General features: G+C 46.7%; 1 protein-coding gene across 3 annotated transcripts in view; it reads left to right on the forward strand.

Moving 5' to 3' along the window:
- The first annotated feature begins 5,177 nt into the window (after positions 1-5,177).
- The window catches only part of PDE9A (phosphodiesterase 9A), a 42,366-nt gene continuing 20,037 nt past the window's right edge, over positions 5,178-27,506 (forward strand). Inside the window, exons 1-6 of one of the 3 annotated variants that reach the window (XM_048933061.1) lie at positions 5,178-5,419; positions 15,096-15,166; positions 17,688-17,765; positions 18,878-18,921; positions 24,976-25,030; positions 25,752-25,822. In XM_048933061.1, the coding sequence (XP_048789018.1) occupies positions 5,351-5,419; positions 15,096-15,166; positions 17,688-17,765; positions 18,878-18,921; positions 24,976-25,030; positions 25,752-25,822 (388 nt within the window). In that variant the 5' untranslated portion in view covers positions 5,178-5,350. Of the gene's footprint in view, positions 5,420-15,095; positions 15,167-17,687; positions 17,766-18,877; positions 18,922-23,821; positions 24,171-24,975; positions 25,031-25,751; positions 25,823-27,506 lie in introns of those variants that run through there. The other 2 variants (XM_048933072.1, XM_048933080.1) reach the window with 2 other exon arrangements.

The following is a 27,506-nucleotide window of genomic DNA, read 5'->3' on the forward strand; positions in this document are numbered from 1 at the left end:
GAACCATGTCTGTGTTGCAGAAGATCCAGCCACTAATGAATCCTCTCTGGGAGAAGTTTCCCAATAAAAGCCAGCAGCTCCGAGCTGTTAGGGATGGCAGTAGACTGCTGATGATCCCTGAGCTGCTCTCCTGGCAGCGTACCAATAACCAGTGCCCCTGTGCAGAAAAGGGAAAGTAGCTCTTGTTGCTCAGTGGTAACCCTTGGCAAAACCCGATTTCCCTCACGTGGCTCCTGATCAGTCCAGGGTTGTGCAATTTGTAGTGCCCATGGTCTGTTTCTAGGGACACTGGCCACACAGTTGTGAAAAGACAGAGTGACTGTTGCCTTGGCCTCTGAGCCCCAGCCTGAGCAGGGCTGCCCCTCCAACAAGAATGGTGCTGCTAAGGGAGCCTTGTCACTCTGACACAGTTGAGGAAGCTGTGTTTATGGCACACATGTCAGGACCTCAGGACATCTATTTACTGTTACACAAGAGTATTGGTAGCGCACAAGCCTGGAGGTGAAAAGCAGCAATGAGCTCTGATGACTCCAAGAGGCAGGACTGGCGATGGAGAGGCTGACCACTGCCTGCCTCAGGAGGGTGCAGAAGGCACACTCAAACCCTGCATGTGGTCATCAACCTAGGATTAACCCAGGAGACAGGAGGAGGGCTTGGAAGGTGGTGTCCCTTGTCCCCAGTGTCACTGCAACTGATCCTGAAACTAAAACCTGAATATAGTCTCCATGGTTCTTGGCTGCTGGACAGATGGCCTTGGACATCCTGCCCTTGTGCCTGGAGGCTGGATGGGCTCCTTGGATACCACGCATACTAAGTCCTTGTCTGTGCACAATATAGGAAGGGAAACACTGCCTTGAGCTGTTTTCCCTTACCTCTTGTGATATCTTGAACTTCAGCATTCACATCTCAACACAAATGTTGCTGGTCTTGGGGCTTTCCTGGGACCATCTGTACCAGCAGGGGCTCAGGAAGAGGAGGGAGTGTGGGATGAGACACAGCGCTGTGGTGCAAACCAAGGAGGAAGCTGCGTGGGATAGAACCAAATGAAATAGGGTGAAAGGATGGTGAAATGCACTGACCAAAATACAACTGTTTTTGTGTGAGGCCTCCCATTCACTCCATAAAATGCTTCCATTTCATTTTCTATAATACGTCAGTGCTGCCCTTTCTCCTGACCATACCATCAATTGTATGCTATTTACTGTTTTCCTCATGAACCAGAGCCTTATTATGGCGTGAAAATCCCAGTTCAATTTTGTTCCTTGGTGAACATCTCTGGCTTTCAAACTTGTAGAGGAAAGCTCACGTACATGACCTGGGTGAACAAGCAAATCCAAAAAAACAGAGACGAGTAAAAAGAAAGATCAGAAATGTGTTATTTGAAAGTAGATACTAATGATTTCTTATCTAATCTTCTGTCTTGCTTTGGTCATGACCTGTAGCTTTCAGAAATGTTGACGATGCTAATGGAGGGATGTATAATAGGTGATTGTCTAGGTAACGCTCCCATGGAACGGCGTCACTGAACTCAATCTAGTTTCAGAAGCTGCAAAAGTGTTTAAAATGTCCTTATTTCATACAGCTTTCAGCTTTCTGCTATAGCAGGTCAGAAAACTTTCAGCGCTGCCTGGGCCCACGAAGTCTTTGTTATTTTTTTCACACTGAATCTGTGGCTCTGTTCTGGCCTCCCACACTAAAAGATAAGACATTTAATCTCTTGTATGGAGAAAATACAATGGACTTCTGCCCATTAGAGGAAACTGCACTGAAAGCTCTATGCAAAAAGAAAAAAAGTATGAAAAAATATGTGGGAAAGTGTTATGTATGTATCTGATGTATATTTTAAAAATCGCATTGAAATAGAGTGTTTACTGCAAAGAGTTGTTCAAAGTCCCTTAAAACTGACTCACCAAAGGTTTACATGGCTGTGCCTCTCATGGAATCATGGAATCGCAGGGGTTGGAAGAGGCCTCAAGAGATCATTGAGTCCAATCCCTCTGCTAAAGCTGGTAGCCTACAATAGGTAGCACAGGTAGGCATCCAGGCATTTTTCATGGGATGCTTGTGTGCCACAGCTGAGGAACCATCTCTCACCCAGTGCCCTCAGTTTGCCAACACATCCAGCCTGCTGAGCAGCTCCCTCCCCCCCCTCTCCCCCCCCCACCCCGTGCAGTGCAGCGTTTCCCAGCCATCATATCCCTTCTTGTACAGGTGGATGCTTGTCCTCTCTCTGCCCATGTCAGCTCTTTCACCTAGAAGCATGCAGACCTTCTTTCCCCAGGCCCCATCCCATGCATGCACGAGACTGGTGCCAATGTCAGTAGCCTTTTGTTAATCCTGGGGTTGTCACAAAACTTCAGGATATATGAGTGTTGATATGTGCTGAGTGTTGAGCAGCACTGAGCTTTCAGATGGCAGTAACCCAGAATATGCATCTGAGGATACTTTACTTTCCCATGCTGTGTAAAACCCCAGGCAGTTTTCATCCAGTATAGCCATGGGTTGCTTACCTCCTGTTTGGGAGCACAAATTGTGATCCCCCATTCAGACTTTCTTGCCAAGAACATGAGCCAACCTTGTCCAGTAGAGGGAATTTACTTTTCCACTTCTTGGCTCTCAGCCCTCTAAATGATGTAACAAGTGACTCCAGACACAGTTAATTTCATTTACATTTTCCCCATCAGCCATTGAAGGTTCCAGTCGGATCTGCTGATTTCTTCCACAACCTTATAAAAACACAGATTTTATAGCTGGGCTTTCCCAGAAGCTCTGCATCAGGGCTCCAGTATGCTGGATGAATCTGCCATTAGTGTTTGGCTACGGTTTGTGCTTGCGTGTATGCATCTCATCCTTCACACAGTATACAGCTGGGTCAAAAGCGAGATTGCAAGGCACTTGGGGACTCTTGAATCTATGAAAATACTTCAAATGAAGGTCTTGGAACAGAGGACTGGATTACGAAGATGAGACTGGGAAATGAACAGGGGGAAGTGGAAAGCAGAGAGCTTTCATGAAGTGAAAGAATCACCCATGGCCTGGGACTGCTCTTAATACAACCACAGATAACTTGGGGTTGGAAGAGCCTCTGGGTCCATCTGGGCCAACCCCAGCTCCAGCAGGGACACCCAGAGCAGGTTGCCCAGGCCCACATCCAGTTGGGTTTTGAAGGTCTCTGAGGAGGAGACCCCACAGCCTCTGGGCAGTTTGAGCCAGGACTCCATCACCTGCACAGTGAGTAATTGTTTCTAAATGTTTAGATAGCCTCCTATGTTCCAGTTTGTGCCCATGGCCTCTTGTCTTTCCCAGACCAGTACTTCACATGTGGACAAGTGTGTATCTTTCCCATGATTTGAAGTGTCATATGAAAGTTTCAAGCCAATGAGGTGCTGGCACAGGTTGCCCAGAGAGGTGGTGGATGCTCCATTCCTGGAGACACTCAGGGTCAGGTTGGATGGGGCTCTGAGCAACGTGGTGTAGCTGTAGGTGTCCCTGTCACTGCAGGCAAGTTGGACCACATGATCCTTAAGAGTCCATTCCAATCCAGGTGATTCTATCATTTTATTCTATAATTGTAAAAGCAAAAACCATTGGTACCAGAATTTTAACAATGATTGTTAACATAGTAAAGAGCGCATTATCGCTGTGGTGGCCAGCATTGTTGTATTAAAGTGAAAAAAGCTGCCCATTAGAGTGTGTATTTCACACCCTGGACTCCAGACCAGACTTGTCAAAAAATGCTGCAGTTGCCTGTCAGCCCATGTCTCTGGGCTTTGATGAGGAAAGTGGGCTATGTGCGTGATCACGGCTGCTGAGATGACCAAGAAATGGAACTGGAGCTGAGAGCAAGGTGAGGAACTGAACTGCTACATGGTGAGGGCTCAAATTCAGGATTTCGAGGTCCAGATAGAAAGATTATATGAAAGTCTCAGTCTCAGTGTTAGCAATCTGTAATTAGCATCAAATACGATCATTTCCAGACCTGGACCTGTAGAAACCTGACAGCATATGAAAGAAATGTGCGAGTAAAAGAAGTGAGTAAAAATTTCCATACCCAGAAAGTCCTACACTTTCCATAGGCATACGGAAAAGAGTTAAAGCTGAACTGAAGAAGCTTCTGCCATAGACATGATGGAGGAGCTCGTACTGCTGTAACCAGCAGTTCAGTCATTAGCAGCCCTGACTCATGGTGGCAAAAAAATATCCCAAGAGAAGCAAAACAGAAAAAAAACAGGAAAGGAGAGAGTGGCTGATAAAACATCCAATGGAACAGCCAATGGGATAATCAGTGACGTAGTTTGTGGGATTTTTAATGGGATATCTGATAGAATGACCAACAGGATAGCCAGTGGGATAGCAAGTGGGATAACTGATGGGATAGCCATTGGGATAGCCAATGGGATTCTCAACAGCCCTACAGGGCTCTTTCTCGAAAGCTTCAGAAAAAAAATGGTGATGGCCCCAGAAAAAGCAACTCAGCCACACTGTGCTCACAGCCTGTGCCATGCAAAGGCAGAGGAGAGGCTGTCTCCAAGTCCTCTCCCCTCTGCGACCCAGCATTATCACTGCTGATCTTCCAGCTGCCAGTGAGCATGGGCACAGCAGAATGGTGTGGACACACAGCACTTGGTGTCCTCTCAGAGGGTTGGCCATCATGTGCTTTGCTCCCCTCTGGCTTTTAGGCTACACCTTGGATGTGCTTCCCAGGGTGCTTTGCACTCCCCCATTCCTTCATGAGAGAGTACGGGCTTTGTGTCTCCTTTGTGCTTTTGGAACTTACAACTCTATGGCCACAGCTTCCCCTTTCCATCTTTCTCTTTCCATCTAACAATGACAGGAGGGATGTGGAAATCAAACTGCATGGTTTTGGTGGAGGCAGCCCCAGCGGATGGTTAAGGGTACATCCAGCCTGCTTGCAGCCTGCAAGGAGCTCACTGAAAGTGTCAGCACTAATTAGCAATTATGGTCTTGTTTCAACACACAAATGAATGACACCTCTCAGCATTCTGATGGAGGAGGTCTCCCCCCCATCAGTAAGTGCCATTCGGCTTGGCATGTGTCACGGGAATGCCAAAAAGGACTGTTGCCATGGGAATGGACGCATCTGGAGCCGCTTCCCCCCTCCTGCCCACGGCAGCTGGATGCGGAGGGGAGCACCACGGGAAGGAGGTGGCGGGGAGACGGGCACAAACAACGCGTGCACGTTAGAGGAGGGACCTTCCCAGAATGAGAGTGCCGTGGGACACAGCGGAGCGGGGACACCGAGCTGCCAGGCAGCGGTGGCTCAGCCTGGTGGGATAAGCCTTGTTTTCTGCTCTGGCGGGAAGCCCAGTAAAAGCCCAACAGTAGCAAGATGGGATCTGCCTCCTCAACTTACCGGCCCAAGTGTATTTATTTGGATATTGATGGAAGAATTCAAAAGGTACTTTCGCTGTTTTTCGCAGAGCGGCGTCTCCGGACGCAGCGGTGGTGCAGGCGGTGTGTGCGCCGCTCGCCCTGTTCCTGCACGGAGAGTCGGACGCGTGATGCATTCAGCCTCTGCTGAAAGGGAGGGGGGTCTGGAGAGGATTCTGATTTTTATTTAAAGGGGAAGGGGCACCCTGCAGCCCGTGAACACCCGGTGCGGCTGGCAGGATCTTGGCAGAGGTGCGGGACCCCTCTCCGAGGGCAGCCTCCCGATAGTTTGCAAAGTTTTGCCTGTGGAGAAATGCTGGAGGGCACGGAGATGTGTGGGACTGCCTACCCGGGGGTTGAGTTTTCCTAGGGAGAAGTTACAGGGCAGGCAGGTGCCGGGTGATGCCTTGCGGTAACGGTGTGGGGGCACCCGCCGCACTTGCGAAGCCGTTCGTCGATATCGGTAGATGTTAATAGGATCTTGAGCTCCCGTTCCCCACCTGGCTTAGCGAAAGGTCACGGCACAGGGGAAGTTGTGGGGGAAGTGTGTTCTGGCTGAAGGAGAGAGCTCACGCCATTCAGCAGAGAGCCCACAGCTTTTCGACAGAAAAATGCTTTGGCATTCCTGTAAGTCCGTCCTCTTCTTCTTTCTGTTGGCTGTTCCTTGGCCACAAAGCAAATGCCTTTCATGCAACAAAGCAAAAGCTACCAAGAGGCTCATGAGCAACTCAGCTCTGACTTGCAGAATCCCAGTCTTGATCCCTGGTGCTCCTGCTTGGAGTTCCTTTCACACGTCTGTGCTGTTTGTTGCTCCTTTAAAAAGAAAAAACAGCAAAGATGCCCTTCCCCATCCCTTCTCTCTCCTGTATCAGGCAATGGCAGAGCTAGCAGCCCCTGCAGTCCCCTTTCACTGCCTGGGGGACCCCCTCAGCCTCATTGCACGGAACCACCATCGGAAAGAGGGCCCTGAGGAGGCTGGTGCTGTGAGAGTGCCTTCCAGAGGTGTCAGTCAATCACATTGGCTGTCATTTCCACTGGGGTGAGTTTATAAACAAGAGTGTTTCTCAGAGCCTTTCTCTGGAGAGTACTTTTGTCACTGAAAACACAGGAGAGACCAAAGCACATGGGCAAGCAAATGCAAACCCAGCCAGTGTTAAGCATTATTTTTTTTCTGGCCTGATAAACATTGTCTCTTTCTTTTGTCAGATGTGAAATTCCATCTGTGCAGTGTTTGGAAGGATTCCTGCTGTAAACATACTGCTTAAATGGGGTTCACCCAGGGGTAAGCAGGGCATAGCGCTGATCCTCATGCCTCCTCAGTAACAACATCAGCTAGGACAAAAAGCAGACCTTAATCTTCTGAGGAATGCGGTATTGGAGACTTCTAAAGGGAACTCATTAAATCAATGCTGAGCCGGTAATGAGGTATGAGCTTCATTAGAGCAGGGCTTGCTGAGTTTGAAAGGGCTCAGCTCCAACTCGCAGCTGGCTTGCTGGGTCTGGCAGAACCCTGTAAAAGGGCTGCCCGTACTACAGGAGTGTGGCAGCCATTATTACGAGTGAATTTCGTGTTTCCACCACATCGTGTGTCCTCAGGTCACACTGCTGACTTTAGAGGTCGTTGTTTGCCCTCTGCACTGGAGGTAAGGAAGCGATGCCCCAGGCTCAAAGGGTGTCCACTACCCCTGGGAGCCTACAGTTTGCAGATGAGCACTGGGAAATGCTCTGCAGCAAGCACTGAGCTGAGCTAAGTAGGTTTGTGTGTCATCAGGTCCAGAGAGGCACAGTGGGGAGGGCAAAGGGATGTGGTTTAGTGCTTTGCTGCAATGGTCAGAGCTGGAGGAGAGTTTGGTAGCGCTGAATAGATGCAATCCATGAGACAAACAGGGCAGGATTTTTTAATGTCAGAGCCTACAACACAAGGGGTGACTTCTGCATCCACCAGGAGAGGGCTTCTGGATGTGGCTCTGGGCAACCTGGTCTGCTGGTTGGCAATCCTGCACATAGCAGGGGGGTTGAAACTAGATGATCATTGTGGTTCTTTTCAACCCAGGCCATTCTATGATTCTATGATTCAGGATGATGGTGGCTATGTCCTGGCCAAGGGATGTGGGATGGGCCCTGTGGTGGAGGCAGAACAGAGAACTGTCAGGCCGCTTAGGAGGGAGATCAAAGGCTTTGCAGTGCTACAGAGAAGGTGCCCTGCACAGGACAGCTTCAAAGAGGCCATTTGTTCTCAGGGCTGAATCAAAAATGGGGTTGCAGTGTAATTCATCAGTATCTCACCAGTGCCTACGCAACGTGGATGCACACCTGGGGGAATCAGCACTACAGGATTTATCTGTTTCTAAAGGATACTCTTTCCCAGAGATATTACAAAAGTTCCTAAGCCACTTCCCTGGTCACTCACATTCCTCTGTGCTGTGCATGCACATCTCAAAGAAACACATCCATGTCCCCCTCATGATAGCCAGGCCTACTCCAGCCAGGAAGACAGCAGAGTGAGGAATGGTGCCCATGTTTCATGGAAGATAAGGAGATCTCACAGCACCGTGGCAAAGATTTCTCCTCAATCCCGGAGTGCCACTGGATGGGGTTGAGCAGCCAACCCCCAGCCTACTAGCTGAGAAGCCTGAAAAACTCACAAGCCACCAGCTGTGGCTCTGCAGTCTTATTTTCCTTCACATCATTAACCCTTTGGCTGCTTTTAAAAGAAAAGTTCCTATTGACTGTTTTGTATTAGAAGTCTATTAGCATGAAGATCACACCCATACACACACATATATATATTTCTTCTTTTCCACGCAGAAACTACTGGGGAGTACTTGGTTTTGAGCATTGAGATTACAGGGGTGAGAGCAGAGCCAGCCAATGGCCACATTCCCAGGTGGGTGGCTTCATGGCTCTCATTTCCAAATGTCAAAGGGTGGTGGCTTTACTCGCCTGGTTGTGAGGAGTTGCTCTGAGAAAATGCTTGACTTGAGAGGATTTCTGTTTCCAATGCCTTAATCAACATCATATTTGAAACGAGGATGGAAAGTCAAATGGGTACAGAGCCTGAATGAACTGGAAAAATGAGGACCGCCGACTTTGTCAGAGCTAAGGAAATCACTCTGGTATTTCTTCCCCTTCACAAAGCAAGTAAAGAATTTTGGAGCCATTTTACTGGCTTACTGAGTCATTCTGGATGCCGGGCAGAGTAATTAGCTCTCTCCTCCTCAGAAAAATGTACTTTTCCCTGTGTCTACCATGCGAATCCGTTGAGCAGCACACGCACATATCCACAGCTCTTGCTCCTCTTGGCCTGAGACACACAAAGAGGGGAACAAAGCGAAGATTGAGTTTTGGGTTGCGGTAGTTGCATTGAAATGTCAGCGCATGGGAATAGTTTCTGTCATGTGAGCTTTGCTTTTTAATTAGAGCAACAGCCACTATGGTATAAATGCCTAGACTCCAGCAAACCCAACAGATTTTTTCAAAGCTTGCTGCACTATTTTTAACACACCAAACTGAATTCAGATTAAAAACAAAACGCAGCAGAAAAATACTGGCTTGATGATCAGTTCAAGGCCATTAAATATCTTTGTATCCCTAATTGCTGCAAGACAGTCCCCGTGATTCTCTTGGCAAGTCATTCACAGGTTCCTCCAATGCCAAAACCCTTTGTAGCCTCTTCAGTGAGGCTTCAGTATGTACTTGTGGGACCAAGGCCATTTTCCTATGACTGGCAGGTCTCTGTGGGCAATGGAGGCTGTGAGGTAGTGCATCCAGAGCCTGGCCAGCACTCTTGACCAATGCTGGCTCTGCAACTGAAGCCGGCCCTGGTGAGCCCAAGGCAGCTGCTGGATGTTCTTGTAAAGCAGCAAAAATGAACAGCAGTGTCTCTCAGACTCCAGCATGTTACAGAGTGTGAGGAGTACGTAAACATTTGAAAAAATAAAAACGGCTTCAAACAGGCTTTTTAAAAATGGCATAAAATGTTACACTGGAGGCCATTTTCTCTTTCCTTTCCTCTCCTTTCTGTCCTCCACATCTAGTGGTAGTGCAGTCCATCCTCATGCAAAAGTTTAACTGCTAGTGATACCCAAGGTTTTGGACAAGCAAACCATACCAACATATGTTCCTCACGTGCTCAGGGTAGTACAAACAAGAAGAAACCATTTTGTTTCTAGCACCTTTGCCATTAAACTCAACAACTACCAACTGGCCTTTCACCTCTCATTGCTTTTCCTTGCTGTAATGACTAATATCACATGTTTAAAAGTCTTATATTATTAAACATGACGGAATGTTATTATTAATATTAATATTAATATATTAATACATTGTTATTTTTGTGAATAATTTTGAAACAAGCAGCCTAGCTTCATTCACATTTAGTGAGGACATTTGGTGCCAAAGCAGCCTTATTACCTAGTTTACAAAATATTTTGAGCCTAATGCATTAGAGTGCTACAAGGTTAATTGTGATTAGTACTCCATTAGAAGCTATTGTGTGCCCTTTCTGTGTTAATAGAAGCTAGAGCATGAACATTTCAGCTACTTGTCAAAGGTTGAAATATTTCTATGTCTGCTATAAATGCTAAGAAACTTCAGCTCAGCTTCTCAAAATCAGCCTTGCTAGTTCCTGGTTGCATTCTGTCATTAGTACAGAAAGACTGAATATTGACAATGTATCTCTTAGTATAGTCAGTAGATTGCAAAAAGTTCTCATTAATGTATCTTCCTTTCTCTACATACTCTCAAAAAATTAATGAGATCCTTCCTTGTAGTGACAGAGCCCACCTTTGCCATGCTGTCCCTTTCAATGAACTTCCAAGACTCATGCTATTGCATCATGAACATTTTCTCTTTCCTAAAAAGAAAGACCTCCTTTCCCATAGTGTTCTGTTCAGGAATGTTATAAAGGATGGGAACCATGACTTACCACATACCCACATGCCTCAGTTCTACCTGAGTCCTATTTCTCATTTCAGAGCAATGTACATAAGCAGAAAATCAATAGTAATCACCCTACCTAAACCTAAACCATAGTCATCTAAAAGTCAGTAGTGACTACTCCAAGTTAGTCATGTGAGTTCCCCCACAGGCACTGGGGAGGAGGATGGTATCTCCAGAGGATGATTCATCCAGTCTTAAACTGGATTTTGGAGACACGTGGGCTGATTTTCCTGTTGGAATTATGTGCTCCTCTTCCTCTACTGACAATATTCTTTAGACTCAGTGTCTAGCCAGGCAACATAGATGAGACACCTCGCCTGTAGACAGTTATGTTAGATGAATCCTATTGTACATTTCATTTAGGTACCATGGTGAAATGAATGAAGTCCAGACACTGCTCAGCTGAAAGTTAGGTACAAACCATTGGGGCTGTGGAGCAGCCTTACCTTGAGACATTCAGGCTGTACGGGGCTCTGAGCAACCTGGTCTAGTTATAGGTGTCATATATAGGTGTTCATTGCAAGGGAGTTGGACTAGATGGCCTTTAAAGGTCCTTTCCTACACATAAAAGTTCTATGATTCTATGATGAGCTCTTGGCAGTGAAAGTAAAATGTCTGCCACATTCCTCACTGCCTAATACAGAGTCTGAAGAGTTCAGAGGGAGTTTTTATTTTTGTTTGGATTCTTGGCCAAGGGCTCTTCCTTCCTTCCTTCCTTCCTTCCTTCCTTCCTTCCTTCCTTCCTTCCTTCCTTCCTTCCTTCCTTCCTTCCTTCCTTCCTTCCTTCCTTCCTTCCTTCCTTCCTTCCTTCCTTCCTTCCTTCCTTCCTTCCTTCCTTCCTTCCTTCCTTCCTTCTTTCTTTCCTTCTTTCTCATACAGGTCTATGCATGCACAAACTTAATTTTTGTTCCCCTCTTAGTAAAGCTCCTTACAGCATCTAACAGATGGCAAAGCTGGCAAACTATTTTTAATACTGTCTAACATTTGAAGCTCAGAAAAATGGAGAGATTTCCCAAATATCTGCTGTTTACTATTGCAGAAAAAAAAAGAATACACAGATGTCTTTGAGGTAGCTGGACTCATGTTATAATATTTGTATCTGAATTTAAAGAAGTCTAAGAGATGTTTAAATGCAGGATGCTAGGTAAGGCTTCTGCTGAATATCAGGAACAGTGCCTGATAAAGTAGATGCTCTTATCACTATTTTTTGAGGAAGACCTATTTGCTTACAGGTCTGAAAAATCAGTTTCTATCAATGATTTCTGCACTGTTAACTGAGAGCTCTGGATTCTGTTCCATTTTGATACGGACAACAAATCATGCTGGAGAGATTCACATCAGCCCTCTGTCTTGTTCAGAAATCCTCCATGAAAGCTGCTGTAACAGAAGCAGCAACGATTTCCATAGTCCATGTGAGATACATAGCTGAGTTTTACCAGACTCTTCTCTGACACATATCTTTCAGTCTCATTAGTCAAAGATTATCATTTCAGACTGCTTTAACTCCACTATTTCAGCCCTGAAAGGGTGCTCTCCTCGTGAAATGAAAAAGCACCAGCAAGTGCTAGAAGTCTTGAATATAGCAAGCAAAAGGAATTGAGATTACACACTGGGGATAGAGTAGCTTTGAAAATGTTCCTGTATTATTCACTGAGGAGTTTTAGTAGAGTAAAAAAACACCAAATACTAGTTAAATACTTGGAAAACTCAATTACCAACAATAGATCAGGACAGGATAACACTTTGGACAGGGATTGCAGTGTACAGAGAGGATTAACTGTTCTCAGGATCAAATATAGAGCAGAAATTGGATTTGTAGGCCATGTTTTTACCCATCCTATCTCACAGCAAAATATAATGTGATTAGTTGTAAACTCATATGTCACAGAGTGAGCACTGTGGTCCCATACTGATATCTCCATCATGACCCTTAACATTAAACTAGTTCTCTGAGTGAGAAAGCCAGACAGATACCAGCAGTCTTAATCTCTACTTATTTTAAAATCCTTATCCCCTGCCAGAGTGGATACTATGGGTCAAGAGAGGATGACCTATCAGATGAAGAGTTTCCAAAAAGCTCAGAACTTTCTCCAGCACAGAGAACAGCCTCCAGTTTCAGCCCACAGAAAGGATCTCTGGGCTGGGAACCATGCATCACTCTTGAGCCACTCTGTCCTACTTCACAGCTACTGCATGCCTCATCAACATCTTATTTCCACTCCAAAAAGCCTCAGTTATTATTCATTATTCTTTTTTCCCCCTTTGCTTCACATCACCATCAAAAGCAGACAGAGTGTAATACTCAAAGCTGCAGGGCAACCACCTTCTCTAATAATGGGAAAAAAAAATGTATGTCCTAGCTGGCTCAAGTACAACCACAAGCCATATGTCACTGTATTGGCTTCATGGTGCTAATGTCCCTGCTATGGTAATGGACTTGAGGCAAATTGGATTCCTATACCGTGCTGGAGCCGTCAATAGTACACAGCACTGTCCAAAATACATTCCAGTCGTATTCCACAGACACACACAACTGACACTGGCTTTATTGGGAACATAATCATGCAGGCAATAACAGGAACAATTGCACAGTTCTGGGAAATGTTTGAGGCTGTCTGCTTTGTTTTAAAAGAGAAGGAAGTTGGTCAGGAAAGCTCAGCAGGTTGCAAAAGCAGAGAACTTTAGTAGTTGATTAGGAGGGGAAAAAAGGAACAGCTGGAAACAACCATTTACATCCCAAGACGAGTATCAAAGTACAGTGGGTGATTCACAAATCCACTTTTAGTAAACTTAAAGAGAAATGTCAAATATGGAAAGATATATAGCACATATGAGAATAGCTCACAATCTAGAAAATAATATCTACAGTCTTTGTTTTGCTTCCCACTCTTTCACTATTGCACGGAGTAAAGGGAGGCATTAATGTTCCTCCTCAGTACACTGAAAGCTCCTGCTGCTTTCTGTGAGTCAGGTTGCATTTCTTACCTTTAATGTTTTTTAAAATATATATTTTTAACCTTTTCCTCTGCCCCAGTCAATAATTGATTTCCAGAAGAAGAAACCTCAATACCTGAAATAGCACTCCCATCATATCACAAGCCTTTACCCTGTGTTCAGATACAATTAACATCATCTGCTCCATTTCTGCTGGTACCAGTAGTTGGTAAAGGAGCAATTTCCCAGCATTCTGTCAGCCAATTTTGGCAGCTAACACTCCAATGGGATGCTGTGTTTTGCTCTGAGCAGGATTCCATACTATCTGAACCTGATCAGCTCTGCTTTATTGCTTTCATAACTACTTATTTTAAAAAACAAGGGTAAATCACAGAAATAGTTAGGGCAACCTTTTAGAACACACCCAGACATTAATCCCACCCATTTCCTCACTAACAAATGCTAACTACTAGCAATCAATCGCCTTGGAATTTACAGTGTAAATAAATTACCTACTATAATTTCATTTGGGTCAGGAAACAGGGAAGGTGAGTGTGTGCTTCTGTATCAGTCATAACTGTCTTTTGAGGAGATTGGTGTCACACAGCTAATGATGCCCAGCTGAAAAATAAGAGAACTTTTAACTGCCAGTGCAAACTGAGATCTGACGTATTGCTCCAGCATTGGAACAAGGGTGTGTTGAATCACATCTCATGCACAGCAGAACTGAGTCAGGGCGGCCAGACATTGCGTTTTTGCCTTGATTCTTCCAGTGTTTCAGGAGGAAAGATGGTGAAATAGGTTTCCATAAACCTCCAGCTCCAAAAGGCAAGCTCATATTGATCTCAGCCTATACTCCTACAGGGCTGTAAGTGGGCACAGAGCTAGAGCTTTAGGTCAGGCGGGTTGTGTGGGTGTATGAGAGTCAGGCTAAGGTGAACTGAGTGGTAGGTGAGACAAGAAGCCAGAAAAGCTCATGCTGGAACAACAGTGTGGAGGCGTGCATGGGCAGAGGAAAGAAAGCATCAGAGAGCATACTCCCGGTAGCACAGCCTCTCCAGGGCCTGGTGCTGCCTCCAAAACTCCCAGAGTTCACATTTTCCCAAGCAATTAATAGACACCCACCCTTCTTGCTGGCAGAGCATCCTGCCTCCTCCCTCTGCAGCTTCATCTCTGTGAGCAGCAGAGCTCTGGGTTGGGCATCACATGACATCTCTGTGGTACCAGGAGTGTAGGATCATGTCACTGAGTGCCAAGTGAATGCTGTGTTCTCAGTCTCACTGCTGGCCTTTTAAGGTGTGAGCTCTGACCTTGCATTAGGAACAACGCTGATAGACCATGGGGAACTGGGCATGACCGTGGGGAAATGCTCTCTTCTGCTTACAGCAAGCTTTTGGTGGAGTAATCCAAATAATAGTGCACTTTTATGCTATCCAAGGAGCTCCTTATATCTGGACGATATATGTTTAAAAGAAACAAAGTCACTTTCAAAATCCAGGGCGTTGCTTAATTAAATCTGTGGTTGTTGCCATCCTGCAGTTCATCTGCATTGTGAGATACCTTCTGCCATCAGTCGTCATACATTACTGCTCTGCTTCAGAGCAGCACAATTAGGTCTCTTGAGCTTTCTTCCTTTATCAAAATGAAGCACAGGTATTAAAGCTAGAGGGGAGAAATATTCCAGCTCATGAGTCAGATCAGATAATTAAAATGATAAGATTAGCCTTAACATTGTCCCACTTCAAGCCTGAATAGAGTTCATATCTCACTGGGAACTAACTGTCCTTTCTCTGCCATTTTTTTTCTCCTTCTGTTGTTCTGTTTGGAAGGTGATCTTCAGTAAGTACTGCAACTCCAGGGATATCATGGACCTCTTCTGCATTGCAACAGGGTTACCAAGGTAAGACTCTCATTTATCACATGCATTTCACTATTGCTCTGATACTCCTAGGGACAATTTAAAGCTGGGCCCCAAATGGTCTGGTTACCTGCTTTCCAGGCTTCTTTTTTATTCCAGACTGCTGGAATAATTTGGGGGCTGTGCAGAGAACTCAGCTGGAGAAGTGCACAAAGCCCTGGTGAGTGCTTAGTTGCCTATTCTACAAAAATTACAGGCAGCACAGAAGTCTAGCCAAGAGCATATGCAGGCTCTGTGCATCTACCAATTATACCCATACCCCAGCACTACATTTTTGTCCCTAGAGACTGAAACACCATCATAATTATAAAACATGATTTTTAAGTAAAGAACCTGAGACCACCGAGAAACACTGCCACTAAATCATAGAACCATAGAATGGTTTGAGCTGGAAGGGACCTTTAAGATCATCTGGTTCCAACCCCCTGCTATAGGCAGGGACGGCTCCCTCTAGATCAGGTTGCTCAAAGCCCCATCCAGCCTGACCTCGACTGCTTCTAAGAAGGGGGCATTCACAGCCTCACTGGGCAACCTGTTCCATTGTCTCACCACCATCACGGTAAAGAATTTCTTCCTGATATCAAGTCTAAATCTACCCTTGCCAGTTTAAAGCCATTTCCCCTTGTCCTGTTGCTACCTGCCCTTATAAAAAGTCCCTCCCCAGCTTTCCTGTAGGCCCCTTTCAGGTGCTGGAAGGCTGTTCTAAGGTCCCCCTGGACCTTTCTCCAGGCTGAAGAGCCCCAGCTCCCTCACTCTGTCCTCATAGGGGAGGTGCTATTTAGATACACTACAGACTAGTGGTAGGCTGAGAGAGCTGGATCTGTTCAACCTAGAGAAGAGACAGCTCTGAGGAGATCTGAGAGCGGCCTTTCAGTATCTAAAGGGAGCTGTAAGAAAGAAGGGACAGACTCTTTAGCAGAATCTGTTGTGATAAGACAGGGGGAAATGTTTTCAAACTAGAAGAAAGGAAATTTGGGTTGGATATATGGAAAAAGGGTGGTGAGGCACTGGCACAGGTTGTCCAGAGAGGTGGTTGATGCCCCATCCCTGGAGACATTCACAGCCAGGCTGAACAGGTCTCTGAGCAATTTGATGTAGCTGTAGGTGTCCCTGTTCATTGCAGGGGAGCTAGACCAGCTGGCCTTTAAGGGTCCCTCCCAACTCAAATGACTCTGTGATTCTATGATTCTAATCCCAGATATGAGATAGTAAAAAAACATCCCCTCAGAACCATTTCACAGAATAAGGGATGGCGGTCCCCCCAGGCATGTCACAACCCCACCCTTATCAGAGAGTATCCACTGTCCACTGGTGACATTGAGCAGTGGTAGAAAGCTGTGCAGCAGCACTCAATAAGCCATGCTGTTTATCTCTGTACGTACAGGTTTATCATACCAAAAGAAAAGAAAAGAAAAAACAAAAACAAACCAAAAAACAGGGAAAAGAAAATAATCCTTTAATCGTGTGGGGTTTTTTTTGCATGACTCTAGTTTGGGACTGAAAGATAACATTGTTTGTAGTCTATTCTGAGTCTGCACTGACTTGGAATTTGCATAGACTGCTGCACATAGTACTTTTTTCTGTTTATCCTTTCCTTTTCTTCCAATTTGACATCAGAGACCTTAATAACTCTTGTTTGCCTCTGATATCAAGTACTTCCACTCCATCAACAAGGAAACACTGTTTAGTGGTCAGAATTGTTAATGAGTTCAGTGTTCCCAGCATATCTGGCCTTTTATTTTCATCAGAGGACTTCCACAATCTTCCACAATTTTTCAAAGAATCAAAGAATCATTTGAGTTGGAAGAGACCCTTAAAGACCATCTGGTCTAAGTCTCCTGCAATGAACAGGGACACCTACAGCTACTTCAGGTTGCTCAGAGCCCTGCCCAGCCTGACCTTGAATTTCTCCAGGAACAGGGCATCCACCACCTCTCTGAGCAACCTGTGCCAATGCCTCACCACCCTGATTGTAAAAACTTTTAATTGTTCATTGTAATCAGGCTCCTGGAAACGAAGAAAACATCCAAGGCTTACATGTGAGCCTATGAGATCACATGTAGCACAGGATGAAAATAAAGGCTCCATATTCAGCAAGACATCTGTTTTGTTTGTTTTGGTAAGGGAGTAACTAGATAATTTAAAAACTGGTAGTCATTTGTGTAATATGAGTCAATATATAGCTGCCGAGTCGATGTATTACAAAACATAGCTTTTCAGCAGAAATTAGTTGATGAGTCAACAGCATACACAAGTTAGCAGGGAGCAAAGTTTTTTCTGAGATCAAAGATGATCATACAACATTTTCCCAAAACCATCTCTGGTAATTGAAATGGGTGAAACATCAAACCTACTCTGATCATTCTTGTGCCAAGTTAGAGTGTGGATGGGGCAGTGTCAGGAACATAGCATAGGGGAAGCTGGCTACACGCAGTACACAGCAGCACAAGATCTCAGCCAGTGTTTCTTGCTCAAATAAAGATCTGTGGAACATACTTTTCAGGAACACAACCATCTCTCTCTTGACGGCAGATAATTGCATGGTGTCCATTGATCCGACGATGCCTGCAAACTCAGAGAGGTAAGTCTCACGGTAACCTGCTCTTCAGGTTACCCTTGGTGATGCCCAAGGGAAAGTGGGTGTTGGGTTGCAGATGCCTCTTGGTATGCAACACGAGGTGAGCAGCTCTCCAGGGAAAGCCTATGGAGAGAACTGAATGCCAACTCAAAGTGCTGACGCCAGCTAGTTTTGAAAATTTTTGCTTATTGTTAAATAGAAATTATAGTCAGAAAAAATTCTGCTTTTAAGTATTTGATGTTGAACATCATTTCCCATTCCACTCCGCATGCTGTCAAGGCTCCCAGTGCCTTTGTTGCTCTGTTAGGACCAACAATGACTTCAGCAGCAAGTGAAGGCACAACTCTTTGATGAGGTTGGGCCTCTTCCATGCTGGCGTCAGCCCTTCCTTTCTTCAGATCCCTTTCTCTTTTTCTCCTTGGCTTCCCGTTGCTTGTTCAACTTTGCACTTTTATTTTCACCCTGTCTGCTTGCAGTTACCACATTTGTTTTTACTTATTTCATTGTGTATTCCATCATCACTTGTCACTGTCATCACAAACAATGATGCCATGTTCTGGGCATCTCAATATAAGGACATTAAACTATTAGAGACCGTCCAAAGGAGGGCTACAAAGATAGCGAAGGGTCTGAGGGCAAGGTGTGTGAGGAGTGTCTGAGGCCCCTCGCTGTGCTCAGCGCAGATCAGAGGAGCTGAGGGGAGGCCTGATGGCGGCTGCAGCTCCTCACAGGGAGCGGAGGGGCAGCGCTGAGCTCTGCTCTGTGTGACAGCGACAGGGCCCGAGGGAACGGCATGGAGCTGCATCAGGGGAGGGCAGCTGGGGGTCAGGGAAAGGGGCTGCACCACAGGGCGGTGGGCGGGGAACGGGATGCACAGGGCTGTGGGCATGGACCCGAATGCTGGAGTATCAAGGAGCATCTGGACACTGCTCTCAGAAATATTGTTTGATTTTTGTTGGTGCTGTGTGGAGCCCGGAGTTGGACTCAGTGATCCTTATGGGTCCCTTCCAGCTCAGGATATTTTACAGCTCTGTGATATTTCTCAGAGAATGCCTATGTGAAATGCAAGCCGCAATCTCAGCACTGCTAACATCAACCCTCTCCAACTCTTCCAGGTCTCCATACAAAGTGATACCTGTTGCTACTGGGCAGCTCTCAGGTAAATAATTCTTTTGCATTGTATTTGCTGAAACTGAGGTTGCAGTCACTTCCATGTGGAAATTACATGGCTGTGACACAAGAAAGATGACTGTCGTGGTTGTAGCTATGGCGGAAAGAAAGTATTCAGGAGGAAAAGTAAAAAAAAAGTTGTTCCCACAATTCGAAGTCTTTGAAGATAATGTAGAATGGCTGGGGCCCAGGGGACTTCTAAAGCACTTAGCTTGGGCCCAACTCAACATTGCTGATATCTCAGGGAAAGCCCCTCCTTGAGCAGCAGTTCAGCTAGGGCATCGCCAACCGCATTTGCAATCCCATTTTTCAGCGCTTTGTTCATCTCTAAGCAAACCTTTGCTAAAAGCTGAGCACTGTGTTTGAACTCCATGTTATTTCCAAATGGCTGAGAAGGGAGCAGAATCTCTGTAGCAGGCATGGTAGCTTGGAGTGTAATAAATATTTTAAAACACATGACATGATTAAAAGAGGCCTGGATGAAAGATGACATTTGGATTACATTCCCTGGTGCACAGTGGTGTTTTCCCTCATGGACAGGACTGAAGTGGCACTTCTACCATTTTTCTTTGCACGTCACTGTCAGGATCAGTCCACTGTCAGGATCAGGCACTGTAGCACATTGTTTGCTTGGGGCAATTCTTGCACAGCATCCAGCTTATGACAGCCCACATCTGTGTAACTGCAATATCTCCTATCACTGGTTCACAGGCAGCCATGAGCAGGACCTTATGCTGTACACTGGGGATGGAAGGGTACATCAGCAGGAGACAGCCTGGAGGAGTCAAATGGAAAGGTAGAAGAGTTGGGGACAAGAGTTTAAAATCATCTTGGGAATGGAGAGAACGTGGGAAGGGCAGGAAGGAGACAGAAAGCCTGGGACTGGAAAAAAATAGTGATTTACAGAGATGAGTTAAGCTCTCGAGGCAGGAGCAAACCAGTCTGGATGTTTCCTTGCTAGTGTCAGGTCCCACCTCTTCTCAATGTCCAGATGGAGATCAGTAATGAGTGGTGTCCCTCAGGGATCAGTACTAGAATTGATGCTCTTTAACATCTTCATCAGTTACACCAGTAGGGAAACTGAGTGCACACTCAGCACATTTGTGGATGACACCAAGCTGTGCTGTGCAGTCAGCATGCCTGAGGGACAGGATGCCATCCAGGAGACTCCAGCAGTGAGGCCAGATGAATCTCATGAGGTTCAACAAATCCAAATGCAAGGTCTTGCACCTGTGTCATGGCAGAACCCACTATCAGGACAAGCTGGGGACAAAAGGACAGAGCACAGCCCTGGAGAAAGTGACCTAAGTGTACCGGTGGATGGCAAGTTGGACAGACATAAGCCAGCAATGTGCCCTTGCAGGACAGAAAGCCAACTGTATCCTGGCCTGCATTCAAAGAAGTGTGGCCTGCAGGGTGAGAGAGGTGATCCTGCCCTCCTACTCTGCACTGGTGAGGTCTTACCTGGAGTACTCCATCCAGATGGGGAGTCCTCAATACAGGAGAGACATGGAACTGTTGGAAAGCATTCAGAGGAGGGCCACAAAAATGGTCTGAGGAGTGGAACACCTCCCCTATGTGGATAGGCTGAGAGAGCTGGGGCTATTCAGCCTGGAGAAGAGAAGGCTCTGGGGAGACATGAGAGCGGCCTTTCTTTATCTAAGGAAGACTCTTTCACAGGGTTTGTTGTGGTGGGATTAGCAGAAAGTGTTTCAAACTAAAAGAGGGGAGATTTAGCTTCTATACAAGAAGCTTTTTAGGACAGAGCTGTTGATGCACTGGCACAGGTTGCACCAAGAGGTGGTGGATGTCCCATCCCTGAAGACAGTCAAGGTCAGGCTGGAGAGCCTCTGAGCAGCCTGATGTAGCTGTAGCATGGGAGTTGAACAAGATGGACTTGAAAGGTTCTTTCCAACTCACATGATTCTCTGATTCTTGCTTAGGCTTTTGTGAGAAAATCTAATGTCTGTGAGTACTGTTTTTCAGAGAGGGGAAAGATAGGGAAACAAACCCATTCTATGATGCACCCATGTTCCTTGTGGCAGAAACATCTGCAGGAGAGGGCACAGCAAGGCAACATAGGAGGATGCCCAGGGAGACTCTGAGGCAACAGCGAGGCCCTTGTGCATACAGAGAGCAAAGGAGAGCAGCTGGAAAACAAGGAAGAACTTTATCACAGAGAGGTTTGTTGCAAGTCATAAACAGGTCCCAGGTCAACAGTGAAAGCCAGGGGACACACGTGACCACTAAGGGGAAGGAAGCTGTCTGCTGAACTATTTCCTGATCCTAACAAACTCAGCAGGAGCAGCAACACACTGCACGCATGCATGATCAGGTCAGAGGAGGGATCTCAATTGGAGTACATTTATCTGCCAAAGATTGAGAAAGGCAACTGCTGGTGGGGCTGCACCAAGGAATGCCACTGTGAAGTACCAGCATGGAATCCGGATGAGGGGCTTTATAGAAAACATCCTTTTTTCTTTCTTTTTTTTCCCCCCACGTGACGCTAGCTGTATATTTTTATAAGACCATACAAGACTTTTCACACTTTCCCAAGGCCCTCATACTTCAGCCTAGCTGACAGCCCATGGCTCTGCTTTGTTCTGAATGCAGCTCACTGTGTCGACAAGGTCTCCTCTCTCTCTCCATGTTTTGTAAAACAAAACTTTCCTAAAATTTGAGCTGAAAAGGGAAGAAAAATTCTGGTGGTTGCCAAAGCATAAAACAGAGTCTGCGATGGAAAGAGGCAGAAAGCTGAACTGTGTGTGATGGAACGAGTGTTCCTTGGTGTCTGTTTCTCTTTCACATGGGTTGTCATTAATCTTAAGCATTCCTGACATTTTGCTGAGAGTAGGAAGAATGAGCAGAGTGGGAAATTGTTCTTCATTAAAAGAGAAAAAACAGTTCTGTTCTGGCCATCACTTCTGAAACAGCTCTGCCTACGTGATTCTGCCTCCCAGAGTGACTCTTCCAAAGGCAAGGAGGGTAACCCCATTTCCACTGTGTGGGAGCTCCTGAGCATCTTTCCAGCAGTCTCCCAAGCAGCTGGATGAGAGCAGCCCATGCTTCAGCAGAACAAAGGCTGTTAAAGGTGGGACTGAAAAAGATGATCCTTTGGGAGGAAAATACATGCAGTGGCTTCCATCCAGCGGAGGAGATATCCACCAGAGTCCTACTGAGAAACTGTTCTTCATTTCCTGGCCATAGCCACGGGAGAGGGTTGGAATTAAAGAGGTTATTACTCCAGCATCTGCTGGATGCAGCTGTGCTCTCACAACCAGTTGTTTGTGAAGTTACTGCATCCACCACCTGCTGTCCCCTGCTCTTGTCTCCCTCTTTGAGGCATTTGGATTCCCAGGCAGACACTGTGTTCACCTGGTCTGCAGAGAACCTTCTTCCAACATCTCATCCCTCCCAGCAGCAGTGGGACTCTGGTCTGTGTGATCAAAGTGGAGTGGGATCACAGCTCACAAACTGATGGCCCCGCTTAGGTTGTTATTGTAGTTCAGGCACATTCATTCAATGTTGTGAAGATAGCAATTAACAAATCCTGCTGGCAGCACGCTCTTGAGAAGGAAAACTGAAGACTACAAGGCTTCTGACAGCATGCAGGAAGGACCCGTTGTGCTCAGAGGTTCTGACCCACAGTGGTCCTGCATGGGAGGAACCATAGGCTGGAGATTTTGAACCATGCCTAGGTTATCTAAGCAAGCCCAGGGATGTCACTGGGGATATCATCCAAAAGAACATGAAATCTGCTGAGCTTGGTCCCCACTCTCCCCACACCACAATTTATGGCTTATTCTTGTGGGGTCTCTAATATGAACATCCCATTTCCCATGAGACACAGAGAGAGCAGTGCTCTCACTGCTGTCCTGATGGGACTAGAGGCCACTTCAGCACATGGGTTTCCTGGACAATTCAATGTACAGGGTCCTGTGCAGGTACCTATTTGCTTCTCGTAAAGCAACAGAAGCTTCTCCTCATGTCTAAGTCTTTGTATCCCTGTTTTCTTTTGGAGGCACATGCACACCTATGACTGAGATGAGAGAGAAGAGGCACAGAGCACATGAGAAAAATCCCTGTTGCCCCTGCTGCTGCCCCCATTGCTTCCTGCTGCGGGGCAGCTGCCTTGGGATGACTCACCTGTCAGGGCTTACACACGCAGCCCAAACTATCCCAAGCTGCCAAGTGAGTTTGGCACTCAATACTGTGCAAAACATGGATGCAGGCTTTATGCACGTTCCTTTTCAAGGCTCCTGTCCACCTGCCTGTGTGTTTCCTAAATTCCTCCGACTGCCCAGATCCCCAAACAAACCCCAGAGAGGGAAGCACAGGTGGGTGCCTCACCAAGGGCACAGCACACATGAGGACGAGGAGCAGGGCAGACACCCATGTTCTCGTAGCATTGCTTGGCTATGGCAGAAAAGAGGTGGACCACCCTGTGCCCCACCAGGCAGGATGGGTGCACCCCAGTACATCAGCCCTGAAGGCTGGGGAAAAAAAAGCCCAGATTTGCAGGGCATCTGAGTTGCCTTGCTGGCATCTTGCTGCCTTGCTGCCTATAGGAGCTGCAATCCAAAGGTGGGATTGCTCCTTTCTCAAGGGAAAATTGGGGTGAAAAAGTAAAGCAACTGAGGCACATAGGTGGTATGGGCACCTGGGGTGTCAGCGCTGCCCAGAAGAGTGAGTGAAAGTGAGCAGATGCTAATGGAGTGATTGGACTTAGGTGATCTTAGTGGTCTTCTGCAACCTTAGTGATTCTGTGAGCAAAAGGACACTTGTCCCTTCTATTCCACAGTAGAGGGGACAAGCACGACTTAATGCCTCATTTTCTTCTGAACTGAGATTTACCGGAGGTCCGCCCCTCCGACAGGAAGGGGGCAGAGAAATGGCTCATTGTCCCTTTAAGATGAGGCGAGCTGCCACTCTTAGTCATATATCTGTACTGCACCCTAGGGTTATAAAAACATACATCTTCGTTTTGAAAGTCTTTTATTACATCCATAAACATCAGATTGCAGCTGACTGTTCCTGGGATGAGAGCGTCCCAGTACTCCCAGTGAGTTTTGACAAGGGGAGGGAACGAGAGGCAGCCTGGCTGCTCTCTTACTGGAGCCGTGTTATCGGGGACTCGCCAGCTTCCCGCACGCTGTCAGCGCTCAGAGCGGTGCCGGCAAGGACGCGGGTGGCTCTGCTAAATCTCACCACTGGACTCTCACATCGTCCCGGTGCACGGTAAGTTTTCCTTACCTCCTTAGATAGGGCACAGAGCTTGCTCCGTCAGACCTTCAGTGCTGGACTTGGGTTATTTTAGGGGTGAGGAAACTGGGAAACGGGTTTTTGTGATGGGAATGGATGTCGTCTTGCAGCCAGCTGCTCTGTTGGGAGTCAGGCTGCAGCAGGAACGTGGGGGTTTGCTGAGAGCCCCCCAGTCGCTGAGTGCTTGTTCCACTTTGGGACCTGAGGAAGCAGGCAGAGTGCTTTGTGCAGAAATAATCCCAGGGAGTATTCTGGCATCAGATCTGAAGGGTTGCAAATCTTTTCAACAAGTACAGGAGCTGTTATTTTGGGGAATGTCATGAACGCTGGGCTGCATTTCTGCCTCATTCATTTTGTGCTGGTTCAGAAGTAGCTTAGGAAATGCCACTGAGGTGTTTCAGTGCAGGGAGTGCTCACTGACTTGCAGTGTGTGTACAAAGCGTGCACACCTCCCTGCTCCCAGGGCACTGGAGCCCGGTGTCCTGGCTGGGGACACCCAAGGGATCTCTCACTGCTTTCACACCAGGTGCCTCCCAACACCCCAGCACAGTCCTGGCAGAGTTTTCCTGCAAGCTGCAGGCAGTAGGGGAAAAGTGGAGCAGAGCCCAACCTTCCTGCCCTGATGCTGACACCTCTCAGAGGACCAGAGTGCCTTTTTGATTCATCACAGAGCCCCGTCTCAAAGATGCTGAGTGTCTTTCCAGTATATATACATATATATATATGTATATATTTTTTTTCTCACATCTCCCTTCTGTTTTTTGTTTCTTTCTTTCTTCAGAGAAAGAAGAATTGTTCCAGAATTTACTGGGACAGATTGCCGAGCAGTTCTCAAGGTAGGACGCTGAATGTCATAATTTATTTAAAATTGTGTTTCTTTCATCAGCCAGAAGTGAAACTCTGCCAGGAGGCAGAGGGGTGTTTAAGGTCTCTCTGCAGTCCCACTCCCACGCTACATTCAGGCCCCATGCACGCAGCCCTCCTGCTGAGAGCAGTGCAGTATCTTCAACCAGTAGCAGCCCTGGCTTCTCTTTGATCTAAAAAGGAGATCACATATTAAATATAAATGCTCTTATTGTGTTTCTGCCCCCTTAAGAAACAAAATAAATATTTATGTGCAGAACACAGAAATCATCAGATGTGTTCCATTTCGCCCCTTTAACACATGAAGCTCTCTCCTCAGTGGAGACTTGCAAGCATCCATATAGCTGATAATTTCACTGCAGCTGCTTTCCATAGGGCAGAACAACCTCATCACATCTCATCAAACCTCCAGCATCACTCAGAGGAGAGCTCAGCACCAAGACATTGCCGTTAGGAAACGCTATGGGTTTACATTGCCTCCAGAGGGACACGACAGTGAGTTGCTGCCCACAGAAGGGTGCAGAACCACAGTGCAATCCCAGAGCCATTGCCATGAAAGATCTCCTGTCCCTTATGGCAGTCCCAAGCGGTCTGATCGACCCTCTGGGAAGCATGGAGGGTTCTGGCAGTTGGCAGCTAGGGTTGACGCAGCTCTAACTGTATGACATTAATGCATGGGGGTTTTCTTTCCAGGGTTTTTAAAATCAATGAACTGAAAACGGAAGTAGCTAATCACTTGGCAATGCTGGAGAAAAAGGTGGAACGTGAGTGTCCCTTTGCTGCCATCGTGCTGTCTCATCCCAGGGCACCCCTCCTGCAACCCTGCCCTCCCCATCCCCAGTTTCAGCCCCCCTGCCACTCCATTATTTCTGATAACTCTATGTCACCCTCCTTTTTCTGCTTTTTTCCTGCTGGGAGTGGGGCTGGGCTATTTTCCATGTGCAGCAGAGCAGACCCTTATCCCCAAGGCCTACTTCTTGTCACTGCATGCCCTTGGGGTCCTGTCCATCCCCTGGGCCACATGCAGCAGGCTCACCTATCACTTCCAGCTCACCCAGCTTGTTGAGTGAGCTGACAGTGACACGGTTGTTTTTAGTTGCTGTGCAACAACAAAGTAAAGTTCATCTGGCCAAAGAGCTCCTTTTCTTTCCAGGCAGCATCCTACTTCCATTCTTCAGTCTGTTAGTGTAGAATGGGCCCAAGAAACGCAGGGTAGGAGGGTGAATAAGGCACTGTCACATGGTGCAGTTTCAGCTGCCAAAGGCCACATCCTCATTGAGATGCAGCATTTAAACTTCACTGCCTCTACAGCTGCAGAAAACACTTTCTCACTGGGCTGGCTGGAAAAAAAAAGAAAAAAATCGAAGCTAAAAAATAAACCAACAAACCAACAACAAAGTTTCTGGTTCATGGAAAGAGTTTTTTTCTTGAAATTTCTCCCAACCAGAAGCTACCTCGACCCCACAGCTGCTCAGTGAAAGAGATGCCTTTGTCAGCAAGGCGGGGAGAAAAATGTCCTTCTCCAGGGACAGCCACAGGGGAGCCCTTCCAAGGTCACCTCTGTCAGCCCCAGGCAGTGCAGGCACCCTGCTGCTCAGTGTGGGGCCTCCGAACTGCCATGTAGCCAAACATACAGCTTTCATCTCCAGGCAGAGCAGAAAGGAGGGAGAGCCCCCGATCCAAGCAGGGATCCCAGAGACTGCTCCAAGAGCCCTGCTGCAAGGCTGGACACAGTCCAAGGATTTCTTTAGACAGCACAGGGTCTTTTCAGAGGGTATTTCTTAATGCAGGATAATATAATGGGCCCTTCATCAGCACACATGATGAGGCCATTTATTATTTGCAAACAAACTGGGAAAAGAATTGTGCTTTTGTTTTTCCTCCTTTGGAGATCCCTTTCCCACCATGCTCACGTATGATCTCTGAGACTTCTACAGTGGGATGTGTGTGCAGGAGCAAGTGCTCACAACAGGACCATCATCTCACACAGCCCATATGCAGCAGTGTGTTTGAGGGATCTATTAAGGCATTTTTTAGACCTAGTCTAAAGCCTGTGAGTTCTCCTTGGAAAAGTTCTCTGTGCAAGGAAGGCACTGGCAGTGATCCATGCTGTAGTTCCACTTTCTTTGGAGCAGGGAAAACTCTTTACACACCATCTACCTTAAGAAAATAACTGTGTAAATTCCCTGCTCCCCTGGAGAGGATTTGGAAGCAAGTTAAAGAGACTCAATAGGAAAAATGCTCAAGGCTGCCATTTTGCACCACATACCCCTTCCCCTGCAGTCGCCTGCCCCCTGCCCTGTGGGGCTGTAACCTTGCTCTGCTCGCACTGCTTCCCATGGGCACCAGACAGCATCTGGTTTCTATCCTCACATTGAAGTTGCCCAAAGAAATTGCTTCCAACAGCTCTAGGCAAAAATACGCATTCATCTGAAAATGGGATTTAGA

The sequence above is a fragment of the Lagopus muta genome, chromosome 1 (assembly GCF_023343835.1).
Source record: "Lagopus muta isolate bLagMut1 chromosome 1, bLagMut1 primary, whole genome shotgun sequence".
Taxonomy (NCBI): Eukaryota; Metazoa; Chordata; class Aves; order Galliformes; family Phasianidae; genus Lagopus; species Lagopus muta.